Source organism: Colobus angolensis, unplaced genomic scaffold (genome assembly GCF_000951035.1).
Source record: "Colobus angolensis palliatus isolate OR3802 unplaced genomic scaffold, Cang.pa_1.0 Scaffold35, whole genome shotgun sequence".
Lineage (NCBI taxonomy): Eukaryota > Metazoa > Chordata > Mammalia > Primates > Cercopithecidae > Colobus > Colobus angolensis.
In genome coordinates, this window is record NW_012116821.1 from 7,441,686 (window position 1) to 7,467,296 (window position 25,611).

Consider the following 25,611-nt stretch of genomic DNA (forward strand, 5'->3'; position numbering starts at 1 on the left):
CAGGATGGTCTCGATCTCCTGACCTCGTGATCCGCCCGTCTCGGCCTCCCAAAGTGCTGGGATTACAGGCTTGAGCCACCGCGCCCGGCCCGCATTAGCATTTTTGTAAGGCTACTTCACGTCTTAGTCTACCTACCTGAATATTCTGGCAATATTGGTACAGACGTCCTTGTCACCCATGTACTGTTCCATCGCCGTGCAGAGCTGGGGAAGGGCACTGATGCTTAGGAACTTAGTTCTTACTAATGGTGAATCAACCAAGTTTCTCAACGTAGCAGTCACCTAGGATAAAAGCATGCTTGTGCCATTTATTTTTTAAACTGAAGAAATATAACCACAAGAAGCAGCAGAGTACAATTCATCTCATAAATTTCCTTATATCAGTAGCTAAGTGAAGCTCCCGCTATGCCTCTCCCACCAGCACAAGTAGCAACAAATGAAAACAAAGAAAGCCTAATCTGGTTGAATGAAAGTAAAGAATGAAATATTAATCTTTGTAAGCAATTGGTATACCCCAAACCCAGGGTTAAACAAATCATCATCTAGGTTTAACAGTCCTAAGATCTTCAGCTGACCCTGTGATAGCCACGTCAGTTCTGCAGATTAGAAACTTTTTGTTCTGTTTTTCTTTTTTTTTTTTTTTTTCAATTTTATAGGTATTCTTGTCTGATTGTTCTATGCTTTCATAAATAGCATCAGATAATGATGTGGCCAAGGAATATTTAAGATCTTTACTCTCATTCTCTCCCAAGAGGCAAGTATTAAGATCTCACAAATTTGTCTTATAAAATTCAAGAAAGCATCTACTTTACCTTTGCCAAAGAGTCAAGAAGAGTTCAGTAAATCATAAAATGAATGTTGTTATGTAATAATTTTAATATGCAGTGTGCTCCTTCCTTGTGGGACACTGCAGGCAAGCTACTGGTTAAGGGCCAGTTCAGCCCCACCACCCATCAGCCTGGGTTAGTTACTTAACCTCCCAGAGTCATTTTTCTCATTCAGTAAAGTAGAGGTGATGATACTTGCCTAGTAGTTGTAAGGATTCAATGAGATGAGCATTGCTGCCATCACGTTAGAGTCAAATGACAGGGATTCAAGTCCCATATCTCTTCCTAGTGAAGTGCCTAGGGGCAGCCACTCCTTCCTCCACTTCCCCATTTCCTCATCTGTGAAAAGCGGGTGACAAGCACTGCTCACCTCTGGGGGTGGGGGGGTTGTGTGTAGCAAATGGAACCATGTAGCACTGTTTTTATTACTTATCTAATACTGTAAAGCATCATGTAAACATAAAGCATCATTATAGCCATAGTATATAAACTTCTAAAAACAATTCTTAAGATGATGTGATTAGTTTTTCCTTATAACAACGGCAACAAAAAGATACATTAAAATATAACTGACTACCCTGAAAACACAGAAAATGTTTAAAAAAATGCTTCAAATAAATGTGTACAAGTCTTTTGCAATCGATTCAATTATACAATGATTCTGTAAATTCTTCCCTGAAAGTTTCAGATATCCCAAACACTGGAGGTGAAACAAACTACTTGAGTATTCCACTTAACTCCACAGATCTGCACAATATAACAATGTAGTCGTCTAAGCTAAGGAATTGACTTTTTTTTTTTCTTTTTTTTTTTGGAGACAGAGTCACCATTTGTCATCCAGGCTGGAGTGCAGTGACAGGATCTTGGCTCACTGCAACCTCTGCCTCCCCCATTCAAGCAATTCTAGTGCCTCAGCCTCCCAAGTAGCTGGAATTACAGGCGCATGCCACCATGCCTGGCTAATTTTTGTATTTTTAGTAGAGATAAGGTTTCACCATGTTGGCCAGGCTGGTCTCGAACTTCTGGCCTCAAGTGATCCAACCACCTCAGCCTCCCAAACCTCTGGGATCACAGGTGTGAGCCACTGCGCCCAGCCAGGAATCAATCTTTTGTGAAGACTAATGAACCATTCTAGGAATTCCATTGCTGTCATAAAATGGAAAAGTCTCATCATATGACCCCCTTTATACCTCTTCTCCTGAGACAGCCTAGGCACTGGAGCACTACTGGTTTACATTAATTCAGAGGATGTCTCAAAACTCTCTTCCATGGAGACCGAAGAGTACAGATGCCTGTGTGACTCCCAGGCAGACGGACACCATAGGAAACCATGAAATACCCATTCCAGTCATTGCACACCAATAGTTCCTTTTCCCTGGCCCCAAGGCATCAAAGATGGGGCATCCCAGTCCATAGTCATCCTCACGCTCCCCACATCTAACCTCTGGCAAGGGACACTGCCAGCAGAATGGACCATAGTTTCCTTAGGAGCTTTTATTTTCTTGTTTCAATCTCAATTTTTTCTCCTTCTCAGGCCTTATTCTCACCTCATTAGCAAAAGTTTAGAGAGTGCAAGGTTCTTCTGCCCTACATACATAACTTTCATAAATAACCCAAGTCAGGAGAGAAAGTCCACATTTATATGTGACATGTCATCTGATTGAAATCCCTACCTGCATGTGATACACACAGTTGAGTTGATACAATACCTCACATATTTCCAAATTTGTCATTTGTGGTGCTGGTAGAAATAACGTGCATGAAACATACACCATGCATTTGAAAAATACACAGCAGTAGCTCAATAGATGACACCATCAACCTAGCTGCTCAAGCAGAGACATCCCAGAATCCTAGGAGCCTTTCTGCTTTCTGTTACTCCAAGCCATACTGGCTTTTTGTCCATAGCTCCCAGGATAATATTCAGTTCCCTGACCATGGTCTACAAGGATCAATAGATCTGGTCCTTCTCAAACCATCAAGCTTCATCTCATACCATATATGCCACCATAAACTCTACTTAATGCTAGGTTATTTAATATTATGTTTTACTATCTTTCTACTCCTCCGGACTAGAAGCTTCAGTAAGGGCATAAACCTTGTTCATCCTTTTCACCACTGTGCATCCAGCTCCAAGTCCAGTGCCTGGTACATGGTGGGCACTCAATAGGTTTTATTAATGGAATGAATGAAGGGGATAACATCTACAAAGGAAAGACTGGGATATCAGAACACTATGGGCTAAGCAGACAATATCTCTGAGGTGGACAGATTTTAAGATTTGTTTCAAAGCAGAGGAGTGAAAAATAATGGATGAAAGAAAAATGAACTCTCTGGAAGGGGACCGGCCTCTGTGTATTTGTTCTCTAGCCTATCTCATTTCTGACAGCAGCCCCTTTCTAGGCTCCCAAACTCCCTCCCAGGCCCTACCACTTTCCCCACCTTACTGGTCACATGTTCACCCCTTCTCTGCATCACCAGCGTCACTGGTTCAGTTTAAGATTACTTTATCTCTTACCCAAACTCTACAGCCCCCTGGATGGGCTCCTTCCACAGTTCGCCCCCACAGCTGCTCACTGCTGCCAGAGGGGGCATCTGAAAGCCACGCCTTCACTGTTCAAAGGCCTCCTGTGACTTCCAGCCCAGCCAGTAGCACCCATAGCCTAATGGTTCCTCAGTCTCCGAAGTGCCGTTCATCCCTCCAAACTCATCTCCTTTGCCTCTGCACCACCCTGGCCATCCTTCAGACTGCACTACACAAGGTCTTCATCCCTTCATGACGCCATGCCTTTGAATAGGCGGCTTCCTCCGTCCAGAGTGTCCTCAATTACACTCTGCCACCCCTTCTCCCCCTGGCCATCTCCTGCTCATTTTTCTTTTTTCTTTTTCGAGATGGAGTCTCAATCTCGGCTCACTGCAACCTCCACCTCCCGGGTTCAAGTGATTCTCCTGCCTCAGCCTCCCGAGTAGCTGGGATTACAGGCAAGCACCACCACACCCCGCTAATTTTTATATTTTTAGTAGAGACATGCTTTTGCATGTTGGCCAGGCTGGTCCTGAACTCCTGACCTCAAATGATCTGCCCACCTCGGCCTCCCAAAGTGCTGGGATCACAGGCATGAGCCACTGCGCCTGGCCTCCTGCTCATTTTTCAAAACCCAGTTCAAGATAACTTCTCTATGAAGTCCTTTCTGAGGCTGATCAGTCGCTTCCTCTTCCAGTTACCAAAGCATCCTGTTCCTGCCTCTACAACCCCCATCACAGAAGCATTGTCACTTGTCTTCAGGCATCTTCTCTCCCATGGTGAGCTCCTCTAGGGTACAAACCACTTCTTACTCCTCTTTCTACTCAGAGGACAACAAATATGCTCATAAAAAGCTCTTAAATGTTCAGCTGCCAGAGGGCTGGATGAGTGAATGAGAAGGTGGAGGAAGAGGGGAATGAGGAGGGGGAAGAAAGAAAGAAGGGACAGGAGCGACAAAAGGGAGGTTTTTCCCTTTAAGACACCTCTGGCAAGAAAGTGCAGGAGCTTAGCAGAGGCCTGGGTGAACCAGGGCCTAAAGCCCTGAGGGGGAAGGATCAGGAAGAGGCCACCATTCAGACGCAGCTCTGAAGGCCCTCTATCTTGAGAGACTTGTCACCAACCTCTGAGAGCCACCAGTCTCACTGTGGGGTGATGGTGGGGCCCTGAATGCTCAGACCAGTGGCCTTTTCTGGAAAAAAATGCAAAAAAAAAAAGGGGAGGCGGTGTGGGGAGGAGAGTCTAGCTAAATCATGTGGTCACAGTAAAGGCAAGTTCCAAGCCGACCCATTTAACTCTGAATTTTGCTCCAACTTTTGAATTCATTACATACAAGTCAAAATTAAAAAAAAAAAAAGCACAAGAACTCTCAGTTGAACAGAGATAAGTCTGTGAGAATTATCAATGAGTTCTGTGCACTACAGCAGGGTCTTTATTTCCCGCCCCCAAGGAAAGCCCACCCACTGGGCCCGCCCCCAAAGCAGGAGTTAACCAAAGCCCAAGCTTTTTATGCTTGGAGGTGTGCATCCATTTCTTTCTTAACTTTCTATTCTAATTTGTATTATTTATAAATGCACAAACTTAAACACTTTTTTTTTTTTATTGTATATCATCTTTCAAACCACCTCAAATCCCTTACTTTAAAAAAGTCTAAGTTAAATGAACACCTAGATACTTGTTTAGTCTCTAAAGGACTTAGTAGAGAAATTCCCAACCTCTTAACTAGCATTTCACCAAGAAATAGCACACTGAAAAACACAAGCTTTAATTCCTATCTTTTTCCCCATCTCCTAACTTGCAATCCTGTGGGACTTGCAATCCTGAAGGCAGCCAGTAGGAAGAAGAAAAAAGAGAAGAAAATGACACTGATAATCCACAAAGAGGACTAATACAAATGTAAGTTTCCTTGCTTATGAGCAATTGTTAGGTGATGTTTAGGGCAAAAGGGAAACTAAGGTTTTAGCAAATACCCAGGAAGAAACACTCCATTTTGCTTCTGGTTACTAATCTACTGCTGAAAAATGACTGAGCTACACTCGACAACTTTCAGGTGCTCACTTTTCTGAGGCAGCTTCTTTCCACGTTCCCCAAATTCTTTGATCATAACTGAGGTACCACCCTCAGTCAGGTAAAACACCCGGAAAGTTGGCAAAGCTACCCAGCTCACACTGAATTATGTAAGCCTCAACGTTTTCATTGTGCAGTCAGTATTGGGAGACCCATTTTAAAGAGAAAAAATGTACTAAGAAGAAATTAGATCATTCATAAATGCACAACTACATTTTAATACAGTAAAATGAGAACTCAAAAGCTTTAGCTTTTTTTTTTCAAGTTGACTATAGGTACTTAATTATCAATTTCAAATTGTGTTTTCAACTATTAATTAGTTGAGAAACCTTAGCAAACACAAGAAATCTTTGTCTTAAAATATGGGGCTGGGCCCAGTGGCTCAGGTCTGTAATCCCAGCGACTCTCATGGCTGAGGCAGGAGAATCACCTGAACCCCAGAGGCTGAGGCTGCAGTGAGCCATGCCTTTGATCGCACCACTGTGCTCCAACCTGAGTGACACAGTCAGACTCTGTCTCAAGGAAAAAAAAAAAAAAAAGCGGAGGCGTGGGTCTCCTGACTTGGATCACTGGACTTGAGGACACAACACAGGCCCAGCAGCTGTGGTCTCATTCCTGCGTTCTCCACTGCAGTGGGTGGGCGCAAGGTGGGGCAACCTCCACACACACTGATCATGTCCAGAGTGGATGGCCCTCTCTTTCCCCTCTGTGCCCTTCCTCCATCAGAGTACTTCATCCTCAAGGAACTCACCAGATTCTGCTCTAGAAGGCAACCTGCCATCAGAGCTGCCCCAGATCAGAGGAGCTTGTGACTCACTGAAGCTCAGAAGTCTATCAGCTCCCAGGTAGGCTAGTGCCCTGGCCTCCGTTTCTTGGTCTATTGCCTCCCTACTCTATTTGGCACTGGTCTCTAAAAACATTTTGCAATCATCTGGAATATCCACAACTGAAATCCCTCGAGCTTTGTCTCAACTTAACTGCCAACTGCAAAATGGTTGACTTCCCACTGATGATGTAAAAGAATAAACGCAGCCGCCAGAGACCACAAACAGTGTGAAATGATTTATGACCAAAGCCACTATTTTCCAACCTCAGCTAAACCATCTCCCTCTATTAATAAAAGCACATCATTTCTTTGAATTTGTGCCCAATTGAGGCCACATATATGCCAAAACCAGAGCCTGTGTGGTAACCCAAGCAGTTTCATATTGTCTCATATATGATTTGTACAGTTCTGAGACAAAAGAAACCAATGACAAGATGCTGCTAGACATGTGAAATCACTGGTAACAAGCATTTCTAAGCTTTTATTCGAATTCATTAAGATATATGCATATGAAGGTAATATTAATTAAGAATCCTTGATAACACTCAGTGCCTGGCTACACAGGCCTACTTGGCACCTCCCTACCATGGGTGTCCGACTTAGCAGGAAATGCTTCTGTCCTCCTTAAACCCTTTGGCTCTGTTTATTGTTGTTTCTTCATTTACTGCCTCTATGTCAGTTACCTCACTAAAATGAGTAGGTATCTGATTCTTCCAGCTGTGGCTATGTATGTATCAATACAGGAGAAATTTTGAATATCATACAAACAATTTAGAATGGCAATGCAGCAAAACAAGAAAAAGGAGTCTGAAAAAGATAGTGCATTAAGACTTACCAAGCGATGAAACCACTATTCACAATTAAATGCTAAAGTTAGTGACATTTCCTTACTGCCACAACTAATATATCTACAGTGAAGAAAGGAGGCTGAGCAGGCAGAGCACTAATGGAGAGCAAATGGCTCTCCTCAGACACGATAGGAGCCTCATTTCCCACCCTTGATCTGTCTTTTTTTTTTTTTTGAGACGGAGTCTGGCTCTGTCTCCCAGGCTGGAGTGCAGTGGCCGGATCTCAACTCACTGCAAGCTCCGCCTCCCGGGTTTACACCATTCTCCTGCCTCAGCCTCCGGAGTAGCTGGGACTACAGGCGCCCGCCACCTCGCCCGGCTAGTTTTTTTTTTGTATTTTTAGTAGAGACGGGGTTTCACCGTGTTAGCCAGGATGGTCTCGATCTTCTGACCTCGTGATCCGCCCGTCTCGGCCTCCCAAAGTGCTGGGATTACAGGCTTGAGCCACCGTGCCCGGCCAATCTGTCTTTTAGCATAACACTCCTGGCCATCCACTACCCTCACTTCCTGATTGGTGAGCTTGGGAGAGGAATCGGACACTCCCAGTCCAGCCCCTACCTGGTCCCTCTTTTCTCTTCCTCTTTTAGAAGTGAGCTGCCATCACAACACAGGTGTTCTGCTCCTCCAGGGACAGACGAGGTCTGTGACTGGGTGAGTAAATCTAATTCTAGGGCTCAGGATTAGAAAGCATGCCTGCCTCAGCTATAAGCCACATCCTCCAACCACGGTGATAACTTTCTCCCCATCCCCATCCTCCTTAGTCTCTTATTTCCAAGTAAAAAACCCAAGGCATTACATGTTTAGGTCTCTGAGTCTTCTCAGATCTTCAGATCTGCTGTCCCTGGAAAATCAGAGAACATGAATTGCCTATAGATAGCTCCTTCCTAGGAAAGGGAAGAGAAGGGAAGAGGAAGAACCTGGGCCCCGAATGCCTACTCTCTCGTGGCAACTGTGCACGTGAGTGGTTAGTTATGCTGCTGGCAGTTCTTTTATAGGAAGGAAACCCCATAAGTAGAAAATAGCTGTCCCCTTCTTATTAACAAATACATCATTGAAAAAGTGGCGGCATGCGCCTGTAATCCCCTCTACTCAGGAGGCTGAGGCAGAACTGCTTGAACCTGGGAGGGGGAGGTTGCAGTGAGCCGAGATCACACCACTGCACTCCAGCCTGGGCGACAGAGCAAGACTCCATCTCTAAAAACAAAAACAAAATAAAAATTAGCCAGTATAGTGATCAATACCAAAGACTAGCCCCTAAAAATGCTCCATCGAATCTCAAAAACAATATGCTAAGCAAAATAAGCCAGATATAGTACTCTAGGTAACTACGGCATATCCATATCAATTTCCTGGGTTTGATAATGTACAATAGTTATGTAAGATATCACCACCGGGAGGAGCCGGGTGATGGGTACACAGGACCTCTCGGTACTATTTTTGCAAAATCTTGTGAATTTATACTTAGTTCAAAATAAAAGTTTAAAAAGGTACCAGACACAAAAGGGTACATGCTGTATATTCCATTTATATAAAGTTTTAGAACAGGCAGAGCTTATCTATGGTGAAAGAGATCAGAAAAATGGTTCCCTCTGGGAGGAGGGTAGAAGAATGAGGATTAATGAGAAGAGGTGGGAGGAAATTTCTGAGGTGACAGAAACCTTCTGTATCTTGATAAGGGTAGGGGCTATGTGGCTTTCTACTTTTGTCAAACTCATCAAACATATAAGATCTAAGCATGTCACTGGATATAGATTATACCTTAATTAAAACAATAAGAAAATTAAAAACCTCATCTGCTGCTTGCTATTCAAGCAAAACCTTCAAAATAAATGCTTTAAATTTGATTTAAATTATCAAATCTCCAAAAATATTATCTGTAAGAACTTAGGAATAAATCATGGGGCCATTTGCTGCCATTTTATAGGTATGCAGTTTACTTCCTCCAACAATCAGAGCAAAGTTCTACTGGTAGACACTGCTACCTTGCTTCTGATTCCACAGTCTGAAGAGGCAGGCTTCCAACAGGCGGGGTTGCGCAACAGAAAGAATTAACATAATTTCCAGCATAAGTACGCATACTTATAATTATCTAAACACCTAAATACAAATGCATTAATCTCTACATTTAAAACTACTGAACATAACTAAAGCAAGATTTAAAAGACCCCAGCCACCTTGATACAGTCCTTAATTACTAATAATAACTTAAGTCACTGCTTGGTCAAATCCCCAGACTTCAGTTGAAGGCCTCTCTTAAATCCCCCAAATCTTGAAGCAGAGAATAGCAGGCTCTGAGAATTGGGGTCCATCATTTACCCAGAATCTCATACATTACTCTTAACACCCTCGTCCAAGTGTAGTTTCTCTTTGGCGCTCTTCTCCACATTGCTTATCAAAGCCCAAACAACAAAAAGATTAAAGATTTGAAATCCATCCTGGACTCTGTCTTCTTAATTTCTTGTGATTACGTTTTTATCCTATCACAAGGAATTGCTCTTTGAACCTTCAGGTTTGGGTAATTCTGATCTTATTTTATTGAATGGCTTTCTGGTGAGTGCCCACCATGTACCTTGCCCTGTTAAGGGCGCTTTACTGGATCATCTCATTTCATTTCCCAGCTGCCCTTTAAGGCAGGCATAGTCAGCACTTTAGAGACAGGAAAGTGAGGCTCAGAGGGTAAGCCGGGCTCAGTGTCCCAGCTGAGCGGCCAGCTCAGGCTGGGGGCTCCAGTGCAGTGCTCTCCTCACTGGACCATGTAGGGCGGCAGCACTGGGCCTGCCCCAACACAGTCCAGGGTTGAATGAACCATCAGGGTTCCTGTGGCAAACACTGAATACAGGATTGAGCTCAGCTCAGCCAAAGTGGGGAGCTCACTCTAGGGCTCAGAAATTTAAAAAAAAAAAAAAAAAATCAAGTATATCAAAACATCTTTTAATTTAAAAATACAGAGATAAAGAATTATGTAAGATTGAGAGAGAGCAAGAGAGCACACTGTTGCCCTAGGAGACGGCCCCTCACAGCCCTCACTCGCCTATTCACACTGCTCCAAAGTGGCGGGATTCCTCTTCCCCTACACGCTCTCTGCAGCATTTGCCAAAACTGACCCATCCTTTCGGAGAAAATCTCTACTCTTGTACATTGCCCTTCATTTCCTGGTCACTTCCTTTTCTCTTTCCATTCCACAAATGAGGCCATTTCACACAATCGTCGTCAGTCCCTCTGCTCTTTTCTCTACTCTCTCCTTGGATAATTTCATTGTCTTTTCTGCCTTCAACCATCACCTCCATGTAGATGACCCTGAATCTGTATTTTTGGTCTTACCTTCCCTTCTAAGCCTCAGCTCATACCTCCTACTTCCTACTCGACAGGCCTGCATGGCTATTCTGCTGGCATCTGAAAGTTTTATATTAAAGCTAATTTCAGCCAGGAGCAGTAGCTCACACCTGTAATCCCAGCACTTTGGAAGGCTGAGGTGGGTGAATCACTTGAGGTCAGGAGTTCGAGACCAGTCTGGCCAACATGGTGAAACCCTGTTTCTACTAGAGACCTACTAAACAATTTTAGTTTTGTACTAAAAATACAAAATGTAATCGGGTATGGTGGCACGTGCCTTTAATCTTAGCTACTCTGGAGGCAGAGACAGGAGAATCACTTGAACTCGAGAGGCAGAGGTTGCAGTGGGCCGAGATTGCACCACTGCACTCCAGCCTGGGCGACAGAGTGAGACTCTATCTCAAAAGAAAATAAAAATTAAAATTAAAATTAAAAATTAAAAAATAAAAATAAAGCTAATTACACAATTTTCTTCCCATAATTTTCTTTCCTCCTCTCACCAAATCCATTCCTGTCTATAACTCTCTAATTCTATTCACGATACTATCATTTATCATGTTCTGAACTCTCCAGGCTCAAATTTTCTGAGTCAGCTCTCTTTGTTCAATACACTTTCCTATACCCTAAACCCTAAAAACAAAAGGAAGGAACCAAGTGAAGGAAGGACAGGACTGATGAGGTGGGAGGACCGACCTTCCTGAGAGACTTCTATTTAGAAAAAGGAAGAACATGACAGTGGTATGGTACTGAGCAAGGGGGAGAGGATCTGGATTTGTGGGAGCCGCTAGGGAGGTGTCTGCAGGCTTAAGGGCCAGAGAAGTAGGGGTGGGGGCTGCGGGGAGGAAAAGCAAACCATGTTACCTGGGGTGCTGCAGAACAGTTTTAACTTCAAAAATAGTATATCTAAAGCAGGGAAAGAATACATTTCTCTAAGAATTGAATTCAAAATCAAGTGGGTCAGACTGTAAAGAAAAAACAGATTGGAAGTACAAGTGAATCCAAAAAACAGGCATGAAAGTTCAAGTCAATCTGAGCTCTAATAGTTACATTGTCCACCTATAAATTACCTAGCTGTTAACGTAAGTACATTGAGATTTCCTTCAATTACAGCAAAGCAGCTTTGTACATGATGTTCTCAAGACACAGAGGACAAAGGAGACACTGGGAGAATTTGGGCTTGGTTGTGATTGTGACATAGACAGAAGACTCTTCTCTGTTCTCCAGGAAAGGGCACCAGGGAGACCAAAATAGACTTTCAGATGGAAGTGACTCCAGGAGTTTCCTTCAGCTCCTGTGTCATGCCTGCTCAACTGCTGCTTTTCAAAGGCCACAGATGAACCCTAACACCTCATGATAATCCATTCTAGAGCAACACTGACAAGCTCCTCTTTCCATCTGTGCCACCTCCCTAGTGGTGCAATTTACTACTGGCATTTAGGGGCCCTGCCTGTTAGTTGGCCTATATTTCTCTTTTTCCAAGTTCCAGGGAGCTCCCCCTAAATTCTAGGGTTCTGGAGTTCAGTGAACATGCACAGTTTAACCTGCTTTACTCTTATGACTTTACAGACAAACTCGCATCTCCAGTTCTGCCAGCCTGGGACTATTCACACTTTGACTTGATGCACAGGTGGCAGCACCCAGTTTCTCTGAGTATCTTGTCTTTCTCAAAATGCTATTACATGTCTGACATGCAGAACTGAATGCAATGTTGGCCATGTGGAAGTACCATAATTTTGCAGAAGAATAAGCATTGGAATACTATTATCTGGATATAGGGATCATCAAAAAAGTAGGTGCCTACTGGCAGCTCTCCTGTCTTACCACCCAGAACATGCCTGGCACAGAGCAGCCACACCACAAAACTTGTGCAATGAGTGTCTCTTGATTTCAGCCACCAGGTGATAAACATATATTAATGCATACAGCCATACAGACACATATATGTAAGAAACAACACAAAGAAGACCTTCCGAAGTTCAGCACTGTTTTTTTTTTTTTCCCCTCTAAGCAACATTAGCCCATGTGCTTTGAAGGAGCTTTTCCTTCATACCCATTCCTTTATCTCCATTCTAATCAGTCTAAAATCTAACTGTAGCAATGCCTGTTAACTAGGGCTGCTGTGCTTGAGATCTTAGCCCTCCAATCTGTCATGTGCCACGGATACGTTCTCCTCCCATCACTTTTCAGCTATTGGGTCTTTATCAGTTTCACATTTTGTGCACATTCATCTTTCTGCCACTCTGATCTCATCTCGTCCCCCCATGCACTCACCTCCAACTGCTCCTTGTTGCCCCAAGCCCACTCTTGGCAGCTGGTATTCAAGACTCATGGCTGTACCTTCTGAATCTCACCTTCCAAGATGCCCACACAGAATCTCTACTCTAGACAGCCCTACCTCTTCAGTACCTCCCAAACACACCTTATTTATTTCCCACTTGAGTGTTCAACATCCTTTCCCCTTTATTCTAGTTTCCCAAATCCTGCACAATCTTCAACGTCCAGCTTTGGAAGATGTTTTCCACTCTTTCCATGCGTCCAATGGAACTGCTTTTGGAAAACAAGATGACTCTAATGCTGTGCCAGATGTTAAAGCAAGCGAAGTTTTGTAATATGAGGTCCCCAGAAAGTGTTCCAAAACTACTGAGGTTCTTGGGGTTGAAAGTTGTAGAAGAAAAGCAGTCACACCACTAGATGTGGCCTGCTTGTATCTTTTTTGCCCTCGTCATGTTCTCTCTGGCTGGCAGACATTATTTTATTCTTACTACAGCCATAAGTAATTTATTTATCTTTTCTTTTTTTTTTTTTTTTTTTGAGAAGGAGTCTCGTTCTGTCACCCAGGCTGGAGTGCAGTGAGCTGAGGCCGCCACCATGCCTGGCTAGGTTTTTGTATTTTTTTTTAGTAGAGACGGGGTTTCACCGTGTTAGCCAGGATGGTCTCAAACTCCTGACCTCATGATCCGCCCGTCTCGGCCTCCCAAAGTGCTGGGATTACAGGTTTGAGCCACCGCGCCCGGCCTATTTATCTTTTCAATTGAAAAAAGCCGCTTTTAAAAATGCCTCCTGGCCAGGCACAGTAACTCATACCTATAATCCCAGCACTTTGGGAGGCCAAGGTGGGTAGATCACCTGAGGTCAGGAATTTGAGACTAGCCTGGCCAGCATGGCGAAACCCTGTCTCTACTAAAAATACAAAAAAAAAAAAAAAATTAGCCGGATGTGGTGGTGGGCGCCTGTAATCTCAGCTATTCAGGAGGCTGAGGCAGGAGGACCGCTTGAACCTGGGAGGTAGAGGTTGCAGTGAGCCGAGGTCACACCATTGCATTCCAGCCTGGGTGACAGGCTTTTTGTCTCAAAAATAAAAAAAAATAAAAAAATAAAGCCTCCTGAGCTGGAGTTACCAGGTTCTCAAAGCTGGTGTAAACAGACACTTCTGCTTGTGGCCAGATCTGTCTGGCTGAATTTGCACATGAACCGGCTGGTGAAAAGTCAGTCAGTGTTACACATTCACAAAAGCCACAAAAGAGGCTTTCGGCCAGGCGCGGTGTTTCACGCCTGTAATCCCAGCACTTCAGGAGGCCGAGGCAGGCAGATCACGAGGTCAGGAGATCGAGACCACCCTGGCTAACACGGTGAAACCCCATCTCTACTAAAAATACAAAAAATTAGCCAGGTGTGGTGGTGGGCGCCTGTAGTCCCAGCTACTCGGGGGCTGAGGCAGGAGAATGGTGTGAAACCCGGAAGGTGGAGCTTGCAGTGAGCCGAGACTGTGCCACTGCACTCCAGCCTGGGCACAGAGCAAGACTCCATCTCAAAAAAAAAAAAAGCAGAGACTTTCATCTGCTCTTGGAGTGAAGTCTTGTTGTTTACATTTTATCATTCGTATGATACAAAACAGTTTTCGTTTTCACTAAATATGAGGAAGTGTCCCATTCAGGGAATTCTGCAAATGATAAAGACTAAAACAATGTCTCCTTCCTCCCCAAATCTGTAAACACACAGTGATACAGTTGATACAAATGGCATTTGGTGACCACAGCTGGAGTAAGTTCAGGTGGATGCCATCATGGGCTCCATTTTCTCCTGCTAGACAGGGGTATGGGCCACACATGCCAGGCCTTAGGCTGGTTTCAAGGAAGGCTTTGGAGACAATGACAGAGCCCACTGCCATCAGGTGGTGGCAAGTGGTGGGCAGTGAGGAGGAACTTCTACAGTGTCCCCTAGAGGTAGGGGACACAAATGTCAGGAAAGGAGGGGGGATCTGACCTGTTGAATCAGGTTGCACCTGAGGATGCTGAATCCAGGGAAAACGGAAATAAAAGAGTAACACAGGCAGCAATATATTGTATGTGCACACCAGAGGTCCCCTTTCTTGATTTGATATATTTTTGGTCACAGTAACACTCAACTGTGCACACATGCGCGCGCGCGCGTACACACACACACACACACACACCGTGACATAGTTGATGCAAACAGCAAACATTTTTTTTTTTTTTTTTGAGGCGGAGTCTCCCTCTGTTGACCGGACTGGAGTGCAGTCGCCTGATCTCAGCTCACTGCAAGCTCCGCCTCCCGGGTTCACGCCATTCTCCTGCCTCAGCCTCCCGAGTAGCTGGGACTACAGGCGCCCGCCACCTCGCCTGGCTAGTTTTTGTATTTTTAGTAGAGACGGGGTTTCACCGTGTTACCCAGGATGGTCTCGATCTCCTGACCTCGTGATCCGCCCGTCTCGGCCTCCCAAAGTGCTGGGATTACAGGCTTGAGCCACCGCGCCCGGCCGGCAAACATTTTTATGTGTATAAGATGGGGTTGGAAAGAGATTAACTAGACAAGAATCCCATAAGCTGTTACATAAAAATTTAAAACAGAGTGAATATCTCAATATGGGAATGGTTGAGAATTTGAGATATATCCTAATCACAGAATATTATGCAATTGTTAAGAAAAATTAAGTAAGTTTTTAGGGTTTTTTACTCAAGGGATTTTTACTACGTATTGTTAAATGAGGAGAGAGAAGGGCATAGAATATTCCATTTATTAAATCCTGTGTGTGTATTAAAAGGTGCTGAACACATCAGTGTGAACAATGCTAAGGAGAAACAAGGAGGGAAGAGAATGACAGAAAACAAAAAAAAAGTGACTATTAAAAGTAACAGGTTATTTAAAAAGTGAGAATTCTATTAAATTATGTACATGTATATAAATGACCACCAAAATGCTGGAGGTGTTATCTCAGGGTGAAAGCATTGCATGTGATTTTTATATTCTTTCTTATACTTTTCAGCATTTTAACAGGAAATATAATTATTCTATAATCAGAAATTACTATTTTCATTGAGGAAAAAAAAATTGAATGATTCAATAACACTGGGAGCATGGAAAATGTTTCTGAAGTCTTCCTAGCCAAAACAGGGCATACAGAAAAATTGTGCACATTTATGACTCAAAGAGGTTTTCACAATCTTATTCAAAATGGAGACAGACCACAAAGTCCAAAATTAATAATCATCCAAATACTTTAAGCATCTTGAAGACAGGGCCTAAATCTAATTTTTAAGTTTCCTAATAGCTTAGAGTGCTCTGAGTGCTCAATCCTCATTAATTGACAAGCACATTTCAAATCCTATGAATTATTACATCAAAGATGCTATTATTTGACATACAAATGCTATTAAAGATAAAATCTCATCTAAAAAAGAGTATCCAAGCCAGAGCAGCTCCAGTGAAAATAATTTAACTATGAAATTTAATCTGCCACAACGTAAGCAATAAAACCCTAACACATAACAAAACTGGTCTACCTGCTCTGTTTATATTCAGTGCATCCAGTTTTGTTCCCTGCATTCCTACAGTCTCAGAGCTGCCTGGTATCTACATACCCACCTCAATGACTGTCCACTCAATCCCATTACCTTCTGTTTCTTACTGAAGATACAAGAGTAATGACATTAGCTACCAATCATCATAAATCATCTCCAGGCCAGGCCCATCTTCAACACTAAACAGCCTGCTAAAATTTGACTCTAACATGCAATTGTTTTGCAGAGAGGTACAGCTTTTCCCTTCTTCCAGGCCTGCTTTCTCTGCAGGGCAGTGAAAGTGCATGCTGTGTAGAGAGCTGCTCTGGTAACCAAAGAATAGCCCGTCCAGGACAACAGGCACCAGGTCCTCATGGGGTGGAGGTGGGCTGTGGCTGCTGCCCTTGGAGGCCGGGCACCCACACCTGGCTATAGGGGCCTCTTGCATGCCATTCTTTTAAAACTGGCATTAGGCAATGTGAAAACTAATTTTACACGTCTAATCTTTTCAAGTAAAACACTTACCTGGACTAGCAAGTGGCCCGAATTAGGCAAACATGTACCACATTTCTCGGTGTTCTCATTTATTTGGTTTATCAAATTTATCAGTATTTCCACAGCATCTTTGCTGATCATTTCATTAAGAAATCCTGGATTTCCAGAAATGAACTTTATAGACCCCATACAGTATAAAAAAGCTTCCATGTTAGTTTGCAGGTCTTCACTTCTTAGTACCTCCAACAATGATTCTGTCAAAGGGATGAATTATTATAAATGTCTGAGTATAACAGCAGGAGATAAATATATTAAATAAGCTGTGTGTGAACATAAAATACACTTTGTAAAATATGTTTACCAAAATCTACATTCAAGTGCTTGTTAAGAGTTATGTCGTATAAAGAGAAAAGCTTACTTTTAGCTAAGACAAATCTCTGTAATAGTAATTTCAGCAAAAGGATAGGATTATTAATAAATAACATAAAGTATTATTTTAATTAATGTCATTCCTTGCCTCTTACTAATTATTTATTGGCCTTTATTTTTTGTTACAAAAATTTTGAGTCATAGAATACTAATAATTTAACAAATTTAAGAGTTAAATTTCAATAAGTCTTTAAGAATATATTTGTTGCTGTATTATTAGTGGGAAATCCATGATAGGAGCTTAAAAAAATCTCAATCACCCTAGAAAAGGATAACTTGAATACAACACCTATCCTTTTCCCAAGACAACTGAAGAACACATTTGTTCAATAACATACCACTACTTGGTTTTATGAGTAATCCAGGCAAATCCAATAAGGTTAATAATGCATATCTCACATTTAATTATATTAATGCCCATGCGATGATTGTTTTCAGTCTACAATTCTTAATTAGTTGATTCAACATTAGACATTTCTTTCAGTACTGGTTTTGTCCCTGTCTGCTAGGGGCAAAGAAAGATGAAAAGATAATTTATCCTATGTTGCAAAAAGAGAACTCAAAATATTTTCCATGTTGCTGCATGGGAGATACTTTGTATCTTCTCTTCTTGTATCAGCAATATTAATTCATAAAAACATTTCCATTTAGGTAACTAGGTATCTTAATTTTTTAGAAGTACAACAAAAAATTAGGCATGAGCTAGATAAGGTGTAATAAAACTTCTTACCTATAAATGTGAAACATTGTGATGTCAGGTTTCTATAACAGTGATAGATATCTTTCAACTTTCAGTCATTCCTAGTATATTAAAGACTAAAATTTTCAATTATGCCAAGTACTATTACATGCATTTTTCTATATATTAAATCCAAGTCCAGGAAATGAATGCTTAAATGGGGAACACTTTGTAAGTCACACAATGTTACTACAGGTGTTGAAAGAAAAGAGCAAACTACCACAGGATGCATTCAACTGAATGTGGAAAACAGAGAAGGACAAAGTAAAAATGAGCATCGCAAAACTTCTGCATGTTTCTAGAAAACAAAATATTCCTGCTATCATTGATTATACATTTTCTCTCCAGACATCTAATTTTTACTCAAGTACATTTGCTCAATAGTAGCACTGAATGACACTCACCCAGAATGCTGTCATTTTGAATCAAAGAATCATTCTTCTCATTCCTGCTAATTTTAAATATAAGTTTGCAGACATTAAGAAGATTCTTTCTACTCACTTTAAGCTGCAGAGAAAGAAACACATCTCTATTGCAGAAGGAAATAAAGACATGCTGTATTTTAAAAAAATAAACCACAAACATCTATTTTTAAAGTACAGCAAGAGTATTTTTAAGCATGAAGAAAAGTTCTAAAGAAATCAACTTTGAAAAATTTAGACCACATATTTGCTAACTGTGGTATCTAATTAACTCAATTATAGTAAATACAATATAAATGATCTTTAGAATAAACATTTTAATGACAGATCTTGGAGATTGTAAACAGTGTGGAATAAACATAGGAGTGCAGATATCTCTTCGATATATTGATTTCTTTTCTTCTGAGTATATACCTAGCAGTGGGGTTGCCAGATCATACAGCAGCTCTATTTTTAGTTTCTTGAGGAACCTCCAATCTGTTCTCCTTATTTATTTCTTACTTCATAAAGTCTCCCTCTCTCTCTTTTCTTTTTTTCAGAGACAGGGTCTCACTCTTCCCCCCAGGCTGGAGTGCTGTGATGCCGCCATCACAGCTCACTGCAGCCTTGAACTCGTGGGCTCAATCAATCCTCTTGCCTCTGCCGCCAAAGCAGCTGGGACTATAGGCATGTGCCACCATGCCTGGCTAACTTTTTCAACTTTTTTTGGTAGAGATGTTGCCCAGGCTGGTCTCAAACTAGCAGGCTCAAACAATCCTCTCACCTCAGCCTCCCAGTGTTGAGATTACAAGTGTGAGCTAACACGCCCAGCCAAGTCTCATATTTATATGTGTGATTATTAGTTACTTTTAAAGGAGTATATGAGGAAGAAAGGGGTGCAGTACACTGCTAATACATTTAATTAGAGTAATTGCATTAAAACACAAAAGTAGAGAAAGATGAATACCAAAATTTCACATTAATTTAGAAAAGAATACATAGTAGAGATGAAGGAAAGAAAAGAAAGGGGGAAACTTTTGGTTTTATCATTTGTATAAAAGAAAACTTAATACTGTTTAATTTGATAATACACATATATTTCTTTTTAAGGTCTATTTCTGGAATGCTTTGAGATAATCACAAGTAACATCTAAAGTTGAAAACTACCTTCTAGGCTGGATGCAGTGGTTCACGTCTGTAATTCTGGCACTTTGGGAGGCTGAGGCAAGTGGATCACGAAGTCAGGAGTTCGAGACCAGCCTGACCAACATGGTGAAACCCCATCTCTACTAAAAATACAAAAATTAGCCGGGTGTGGTGGCACGCGCCTGTAATCCCAGCTACTCAGGAGGCTGAGGTAGGAGAATCACTTGAAACCGGGAGGCGGAGGTTGCAGTGAGCCGAGATCGCGCCACTGCATACCAACCTGGGTGACAGAGCGAGAATCCATCTCAAAAAAAAAGAAAAAAGAAAAGAAAATTGTCTTCTAAATCATACAAAAAGATCTAAGTAAACTAAACACAGGGTGATAAGGAAATATAGTTTGTTTTTTTTTAAAAAAAAAGCAAAGTATAGGATGATTGACTGAATCAAATGGTCTAAATTAGCTGTGTATTTAAAGTAGTAAAAAATAAAAATAAAAAACACCCTAAATATCCAATATTAGGGAATAGTTTAATAAACTGTGGGACATCAATACTATTCATATTAAGCAGTCACAAAAAAGCATAACTGTGAACACTATGTTTAAAAACGGAAGCATTTATAACCTACTGTTAGATGGAAATACTAAGTGCCCTCATTGAAAAGGCGTAAAAATGTGTTTGTAGGAATGAAGTCATCTGAACAAAAAATTATCTGTGTGTGAAAAGGATGGCATATAGGTGATCAGTTTATTATTAAAAACTATCTTTAAAGTTATTTTATTTAATTTTTGAGACAGAGTTTCGCTCTTCTCCCCCAGCTTAGTGTGCAATGGCATGATCTTGGCTCACTGCAACCTCCAGTTCCCGGGTTCAAGTGATTCTCCTGCCCCAGCCTCCCAAGTGGCTGGGATTACAGGTACGTGCCACCATGCCCGGCTAATTTTTGTATTTTTAGTAAAGATGGGGTTTTGCCACGTGGGCCAGGCTGGTCTCAAACTCCTGACCTCAAGTGATCCACCCACCTTGGCCTCACAAAGTGCTAGGATTACAGGCGTGAGCCACCACACCCAGCCTAAAGTTATTTTTAATAATATTTACTAATGAGTTTTCAGTTACTCAAAAAAAAATAATAGAATCTGTCAGGCATATTTGTTAAGTATTTGTTCTGTGTTTGATCCACAAATATTTACCACGCACCTGATGTGTACCAGGCACTGTGCTGCTCACTGCAGAAGACACCGAGAAGGCCATGGTCAGCCCCCAGGTGGAGGGGTCCCGGGAGGCGAGCACTGCCTGTGGTGCAGCTTCTGTATGCCCTCCTGCACAAGGCCACTTACAAAAGTTATTCCAGAGCAACCCTGCAAATTTGGTGTTGTCGTTCCCATTTTGCACTTGAGGAGTGCGTGCCTCAGAGAGGCCATAGAACGACCTCGGCATCACCTGGGCATGCATTAGGAATGCAGAATCTCAGGCCCCACCTGGCAGTACCGCCTCAGAGTCTGCATTTTACAAGATCCCCAGGGGATGCATGTGCACACTGAAGTCTGGGAAACACTGTTACGGAAGCTTCAGAAACTGTAACACATGGCAGAATGGAGATTCCTTCTGTTCCCAGGAGGAAAATAGGAAATGGGAACCTTAATGAACGTTTAATGATTAGGTATTTAAAATAATATTGTTTAAAACCCCCAGAAAATAAGCGGGCTTAAGAAAACAGAAGAATATTTCTATATTGATGGAAATATATATCATTCCTAATATTTGGGAATATATTTGAATCGGCTGACTATCTTCTACTAGATTGTGAGTCCTTGAGGTCAAAACCACAATTTATTACTCTTTCTATATGTAATATGTAGGATGTGTTCCATTCTTAATACAACTTCATGGGAAAAAAATGAATTAAATTCACTTTCCTTTCCCTCACTAAATCTTACATTTTTAGTAAAAAGTGGCAAAGGAAAACAAAACAAAAAAAAAACCCCTTGTATCAGAGTTTTCATTAAAACAACAAGAAGAAAAAATAAAAAAGAAAACAAAGAAAAGAAAAAAGACAACCACAATTTCCAGGCCTGCTGTAATGTCAATTTACACTCAGAGCAAATTTGTATGGCTTCTCCACTGTTAACTGTAAAATTATGACTTTAAGACATAAAAAGATAATAAAATCTTACATTTATGCAAGGGGTATAGATTATCTTATTTTAAAAATTCCCTGTTACTCTCCCTTTCCTTTGCTCTGCTTTATTTTTCTCCCTTAGTTCTCATTATCTCCTTTGGTATCTGCTGTGTTTGCTGTCTGTCTGCCCTGCTACAGTGGCAACCCCAGAGGCAGGAACTAGTTTATTCACTTGTATTCCTAGTGTCAAGAAGAGTCTCTGGCCAGGTGTGTGACTCACACCTGTAATCCCAGCACTTTGGGAGGCCAAAGTGGGAGAACTGCTTGAGGCCAGGAGTCTGAGACTAGCCTGGGCATCATAGTGAGATCCCATTTCTATAAAACATTTTTAAAAAATCAGCCAGGTGTGGCGGTGCATGCCTGTGGTCCTAAGCTCCTCGAGAGGCTGAGGCAGAAGGATCACTTGAGCCCAGAAGTTTGAGACTGCAGTGAGCTGTGATCTTGCCACTGTACTCTAGCCCTGGGTGACAGAGCGAAATCTTGTCTTTAAGAAAGAAAACAAAAAAGAGTCTTGGCACAAAGTAGGTTCTTGTGGTAGGGTAGTTTTCTTCTTACGTTAAAAATAGTAGTTTATTCTATTTAAAGTAAATTTGGCAAATTAAAGTAAGAGAAGTTTAAAAATCACTCATAATAGTGCCACTATGTATAATCACACTTGCTATTGGTATTTTTTTTTCTTTTCTTACCCTGTACAAAGGGTGCTAGATTTTTTTCCCTCCTAAATATAGTCACATTCATACTGTATATATTTGTTTGTACTCTTTTAAAAAAACTTAATACAGTAACATTTAAGCTTATATATTTTTGTATATTATTTTGTAAGAGCTTTTGACACAAAGATTAAAATTAAGATGACAGTCTGGAAAACTTTCATTTGTCAGTATTTGCCAATAAATAGGCAGAGAGAAATTGTGAAAAACTCTTAGTCCCATATAGCTTTAGTTTTTGCTGATTTTTTCTTCTTCAACAGTTCTTACAATGTAGTCTTTTAAAATTTTACATAGAACCCCATCACCAAGGCCTAAGCTAAACAAGACCTTGTCTGGAATGTTACAGGAGATCCAGGCAGTAGACGGGAAGTTGGTGTTGATGGATTTGAAGGTCCTTTCTGAACTGCTGGTTCTGCAGCTGGTCAAAAGGCAAACCCACCCAGCTCTGCACTCTGGAGTTTTAGCCCAGCATCTTGCTCCTGATTCAGCAAGGCCATCAATGTCACCGAGAGGGCTTTATCTAATCATATGTTTAGCTCAAAACATGTTCACTGCCTGGCAGATCATTTAGCCTTTTGCCCTAAAATAGTAAAATTTGTGCCATATATAGATAATTAATTTGAATGACACCATTAATAACCAAAATAATATTTTCTCTGCAAAGCATTAAAAGAATTTATGTTCCTTCCTTCCTCCTTCCTTTCCTTCTTGCTCTTTCTTTCTTTTTTTTTTCTCACTCTTTCTTTCTTTGGCTTGGTATGAAACAAAATGTCTAGGATCCAGATTAAAACAGCAAAAGCAATCTTTCAGCAGCTGCTGCACCACCAGAGCCCTGGAGTGAAATCACTATCTCAAAGAAGTATTGCTTTCTTCACCACATATCACAATTTTTAAAAAGAGAGTTAATAGTTTGACAGCTAAGTAAGAATGTAGCCTCCCCCTGATATTACACAGATATATGCTCAGAAAATTCTGCTTTATGAAAGACTTCATTACCAGTATAAGAAAAGGTGGCATTCTTATTAACTAATAGTAAGTACGGCAACACTTACCTTCACTGTATACTATAAGATTTTAAATTCTATACATTATGGGGTGTTAGCACAAAGCTTTTACTTGTATGAAACCAAGAAAACAAAGCTTCATTCATTTGTTTTCGCGGCTCTCTTAGAACATTCTATAATAATTGTGGCTTATCTTTTGGTTCCAACTGTTTATGGCTGTGACAACGACGTGCTCCCCTCAAACAATGATATCATTTTGTTTGAGACAAAGTTTCTACAGACTTTTTTTTTGGTGTCTGGCCTTTTCGTCTCACACCTTGTGAAAGCCTTCTACGACCATTGAGGTACCTTTCTGTGACCACATGCAGCTGTTTTTCGGTTTCACACTGGTTCCTAAAGCACCTGGTTTATTATGACTGTGGCCTAAATTACTTAGTTATTTATTAAATCATATGACAGAATCAAACATCCAAGAGAAACCACAACCTGCACCATCTGCTACTGATCTCCAGTCAAGTTATTTGAGCAACCGTTTCAAATGTATTTGCCTACGGTTATTTCTTTTTCTTTCTTGCCTTTCTTTCCTTCCTTTTCTTTTTTTTTTTTTTAAACTTAGTTGCAGTCCAAAAATGTTAAGAGTTTCTTTGAACATTTTCTACGTACTCAGCTTTAGTTCCTTAGATAATACTTCCTGGTCAAATTCTGAGATGTCAGTTTATTACTTTAATTTTTTCCAAGATTCTAAACAAATATACTACATTTTTAATATTCTTTGTAATATTTACAAATAAAGCATTAAACAAAGCTTTTATGTGATATAGTCTACTAGACCAGAGGAAAGAAAAACTTACTGCTAGAATTATTTTTGCAAGTTTAAGGCTGAGCAAGTCTGAACCAACATCAACTAGTTTACATAGGGTCTTCAGGAGAATACTTCTTCTCTTAAATTTATTTCCAAGCATGTTTCCTTCCTCTAAAGCATGATGAAGTTGTGTGCAAGCAGCACAAACCGTTTCAATGTTTTCTTCTGTCAGAGCAAAGAGAGTAAAGCAACACTTACTAATTAATATTAAGTTTTCAAGCATGTCAAACACAGTGTTGAGTAAAAACCCTGTCATTATTTCCTTGGATATCTTCAAATTCCTGAACTCTATTTTTTTCCTTATCTTATCACTTCCATCTACCTGATTTTTTTCATCCCTTTGATCCATCTCCTACCATGTTGACTTATTATTTATCAGTCATTAGCTTATCTAGAATACACAGTCTTTCAAAGAGGTACTGGAGAATGGGACTTCTACCTGCTTCAGTTGGCCTCCTTTACTCCAAACGCCCTCCACCTCAGCCCGTGCTCTGCTCAGTCTCACAGACGCATGCCACTTGCATCTTGACCTTCAACTCTTTTTTGCATAGTTCTATTGGCCTAAAATGTTCTCCATAACCCTCATTCCTACTGTTTTTGGTCCTTCGAGGCTCTGTTTATGTTGTAGCTGCTTCAGAAAAGATGCACTGTTCCACATTCACAAACATTACCTTAGGTTACTTATTTTTCATGTACATATGTGTGTGTTGTGTTGTATGACCAGTGCCATCAAACAGATGTCATGCTAAGTGAGCCAGTCTTACATATCTATCAACAGCACATGGTACAGTGAGAATACTGTATAGAATACTGTATATAGCATAACTTCATACATATTCATTTTCTAATATATCTGTTGACAAAAACAATGATCAATATTTTCCTATGAGAATAATGCTCATCATCTAAGAAAAGAGGGCTCTAATATAACAAAAGCCTGAAATGTCACAAAATCCACCATTATCTGGAGGTGGTTATTAGAAAACAGGAGAATAAAAAGATTTTTGGGGTTGCTCACGCCTGTAGTCCGGCACTTTGGGAGGCCGAGGTGGGAGGGTTGCTTGATGCTAGGTTCAAGGCCAGCCTGGGCAATACAGCAAGATCCTACTTCCAAAATAAAATAAAATAAAAATAAATTTAAAAAAAGAAGAATATTTTAGATAGGAAACAGGGAGATCTACAACCTTTCATTTTATAATTATGATTGTGAGGAAAGTAAATTTTTTTTTTTTTGAGATGGAGTCTCACTCTGTCACCCAGACTGGAGTGCAGTGGCACATTCTTGGCTCACTGCCAGATCCTACTTCCAAAATAAAATAAAATAAAAATAAATTTAAAAAAAGAAGAATATTTTAGATAGGAAACAGGGAGATCTACAACCTTTCATTTTATAATTATGATTGTGAGGAAAGTAAATTTTTTTTTTT

General features: G+C 40.9%; 1 protein-coding gene across 2 annotated transcripts in view; it reads right to left on the reverse strand.

Moving 5' to 3' along the window:
- ARMC2 (armadillo repeat containing 2) overlaps nucleotides 1–25,611 on the reverse strand; it is a 130,295-nt gene that overhangs the window by 48,104 nt on the left and 56,580 nt on the right. For both annotated transcript variants that reach the window (XM_011952823.1, XM_011952822.1), the window contains 4 exons: nucleotides 24,174–24,349; nucleotides 18,288–18,390; nucleotides 16,746–16,969; nucleotides 137–282 (listed from right to left, as the gene is read on the reverse strand). In XM_011952823.1, coding sequence (XP_011808213.1) covers nucleotides 137–282; nucleotides 16,746–16,969; nucleotides 18,288–18,390; nucleotides 24,174–24,349 — 649 coding nt within the window. The remainder of the gene's footprint in view (nucleotides 1–136; nucleotides 283–16,745; nucleotides 16,970–18,287; nucleotides 18,391–24,173; nucleotides 24,350–25,611) is intronic.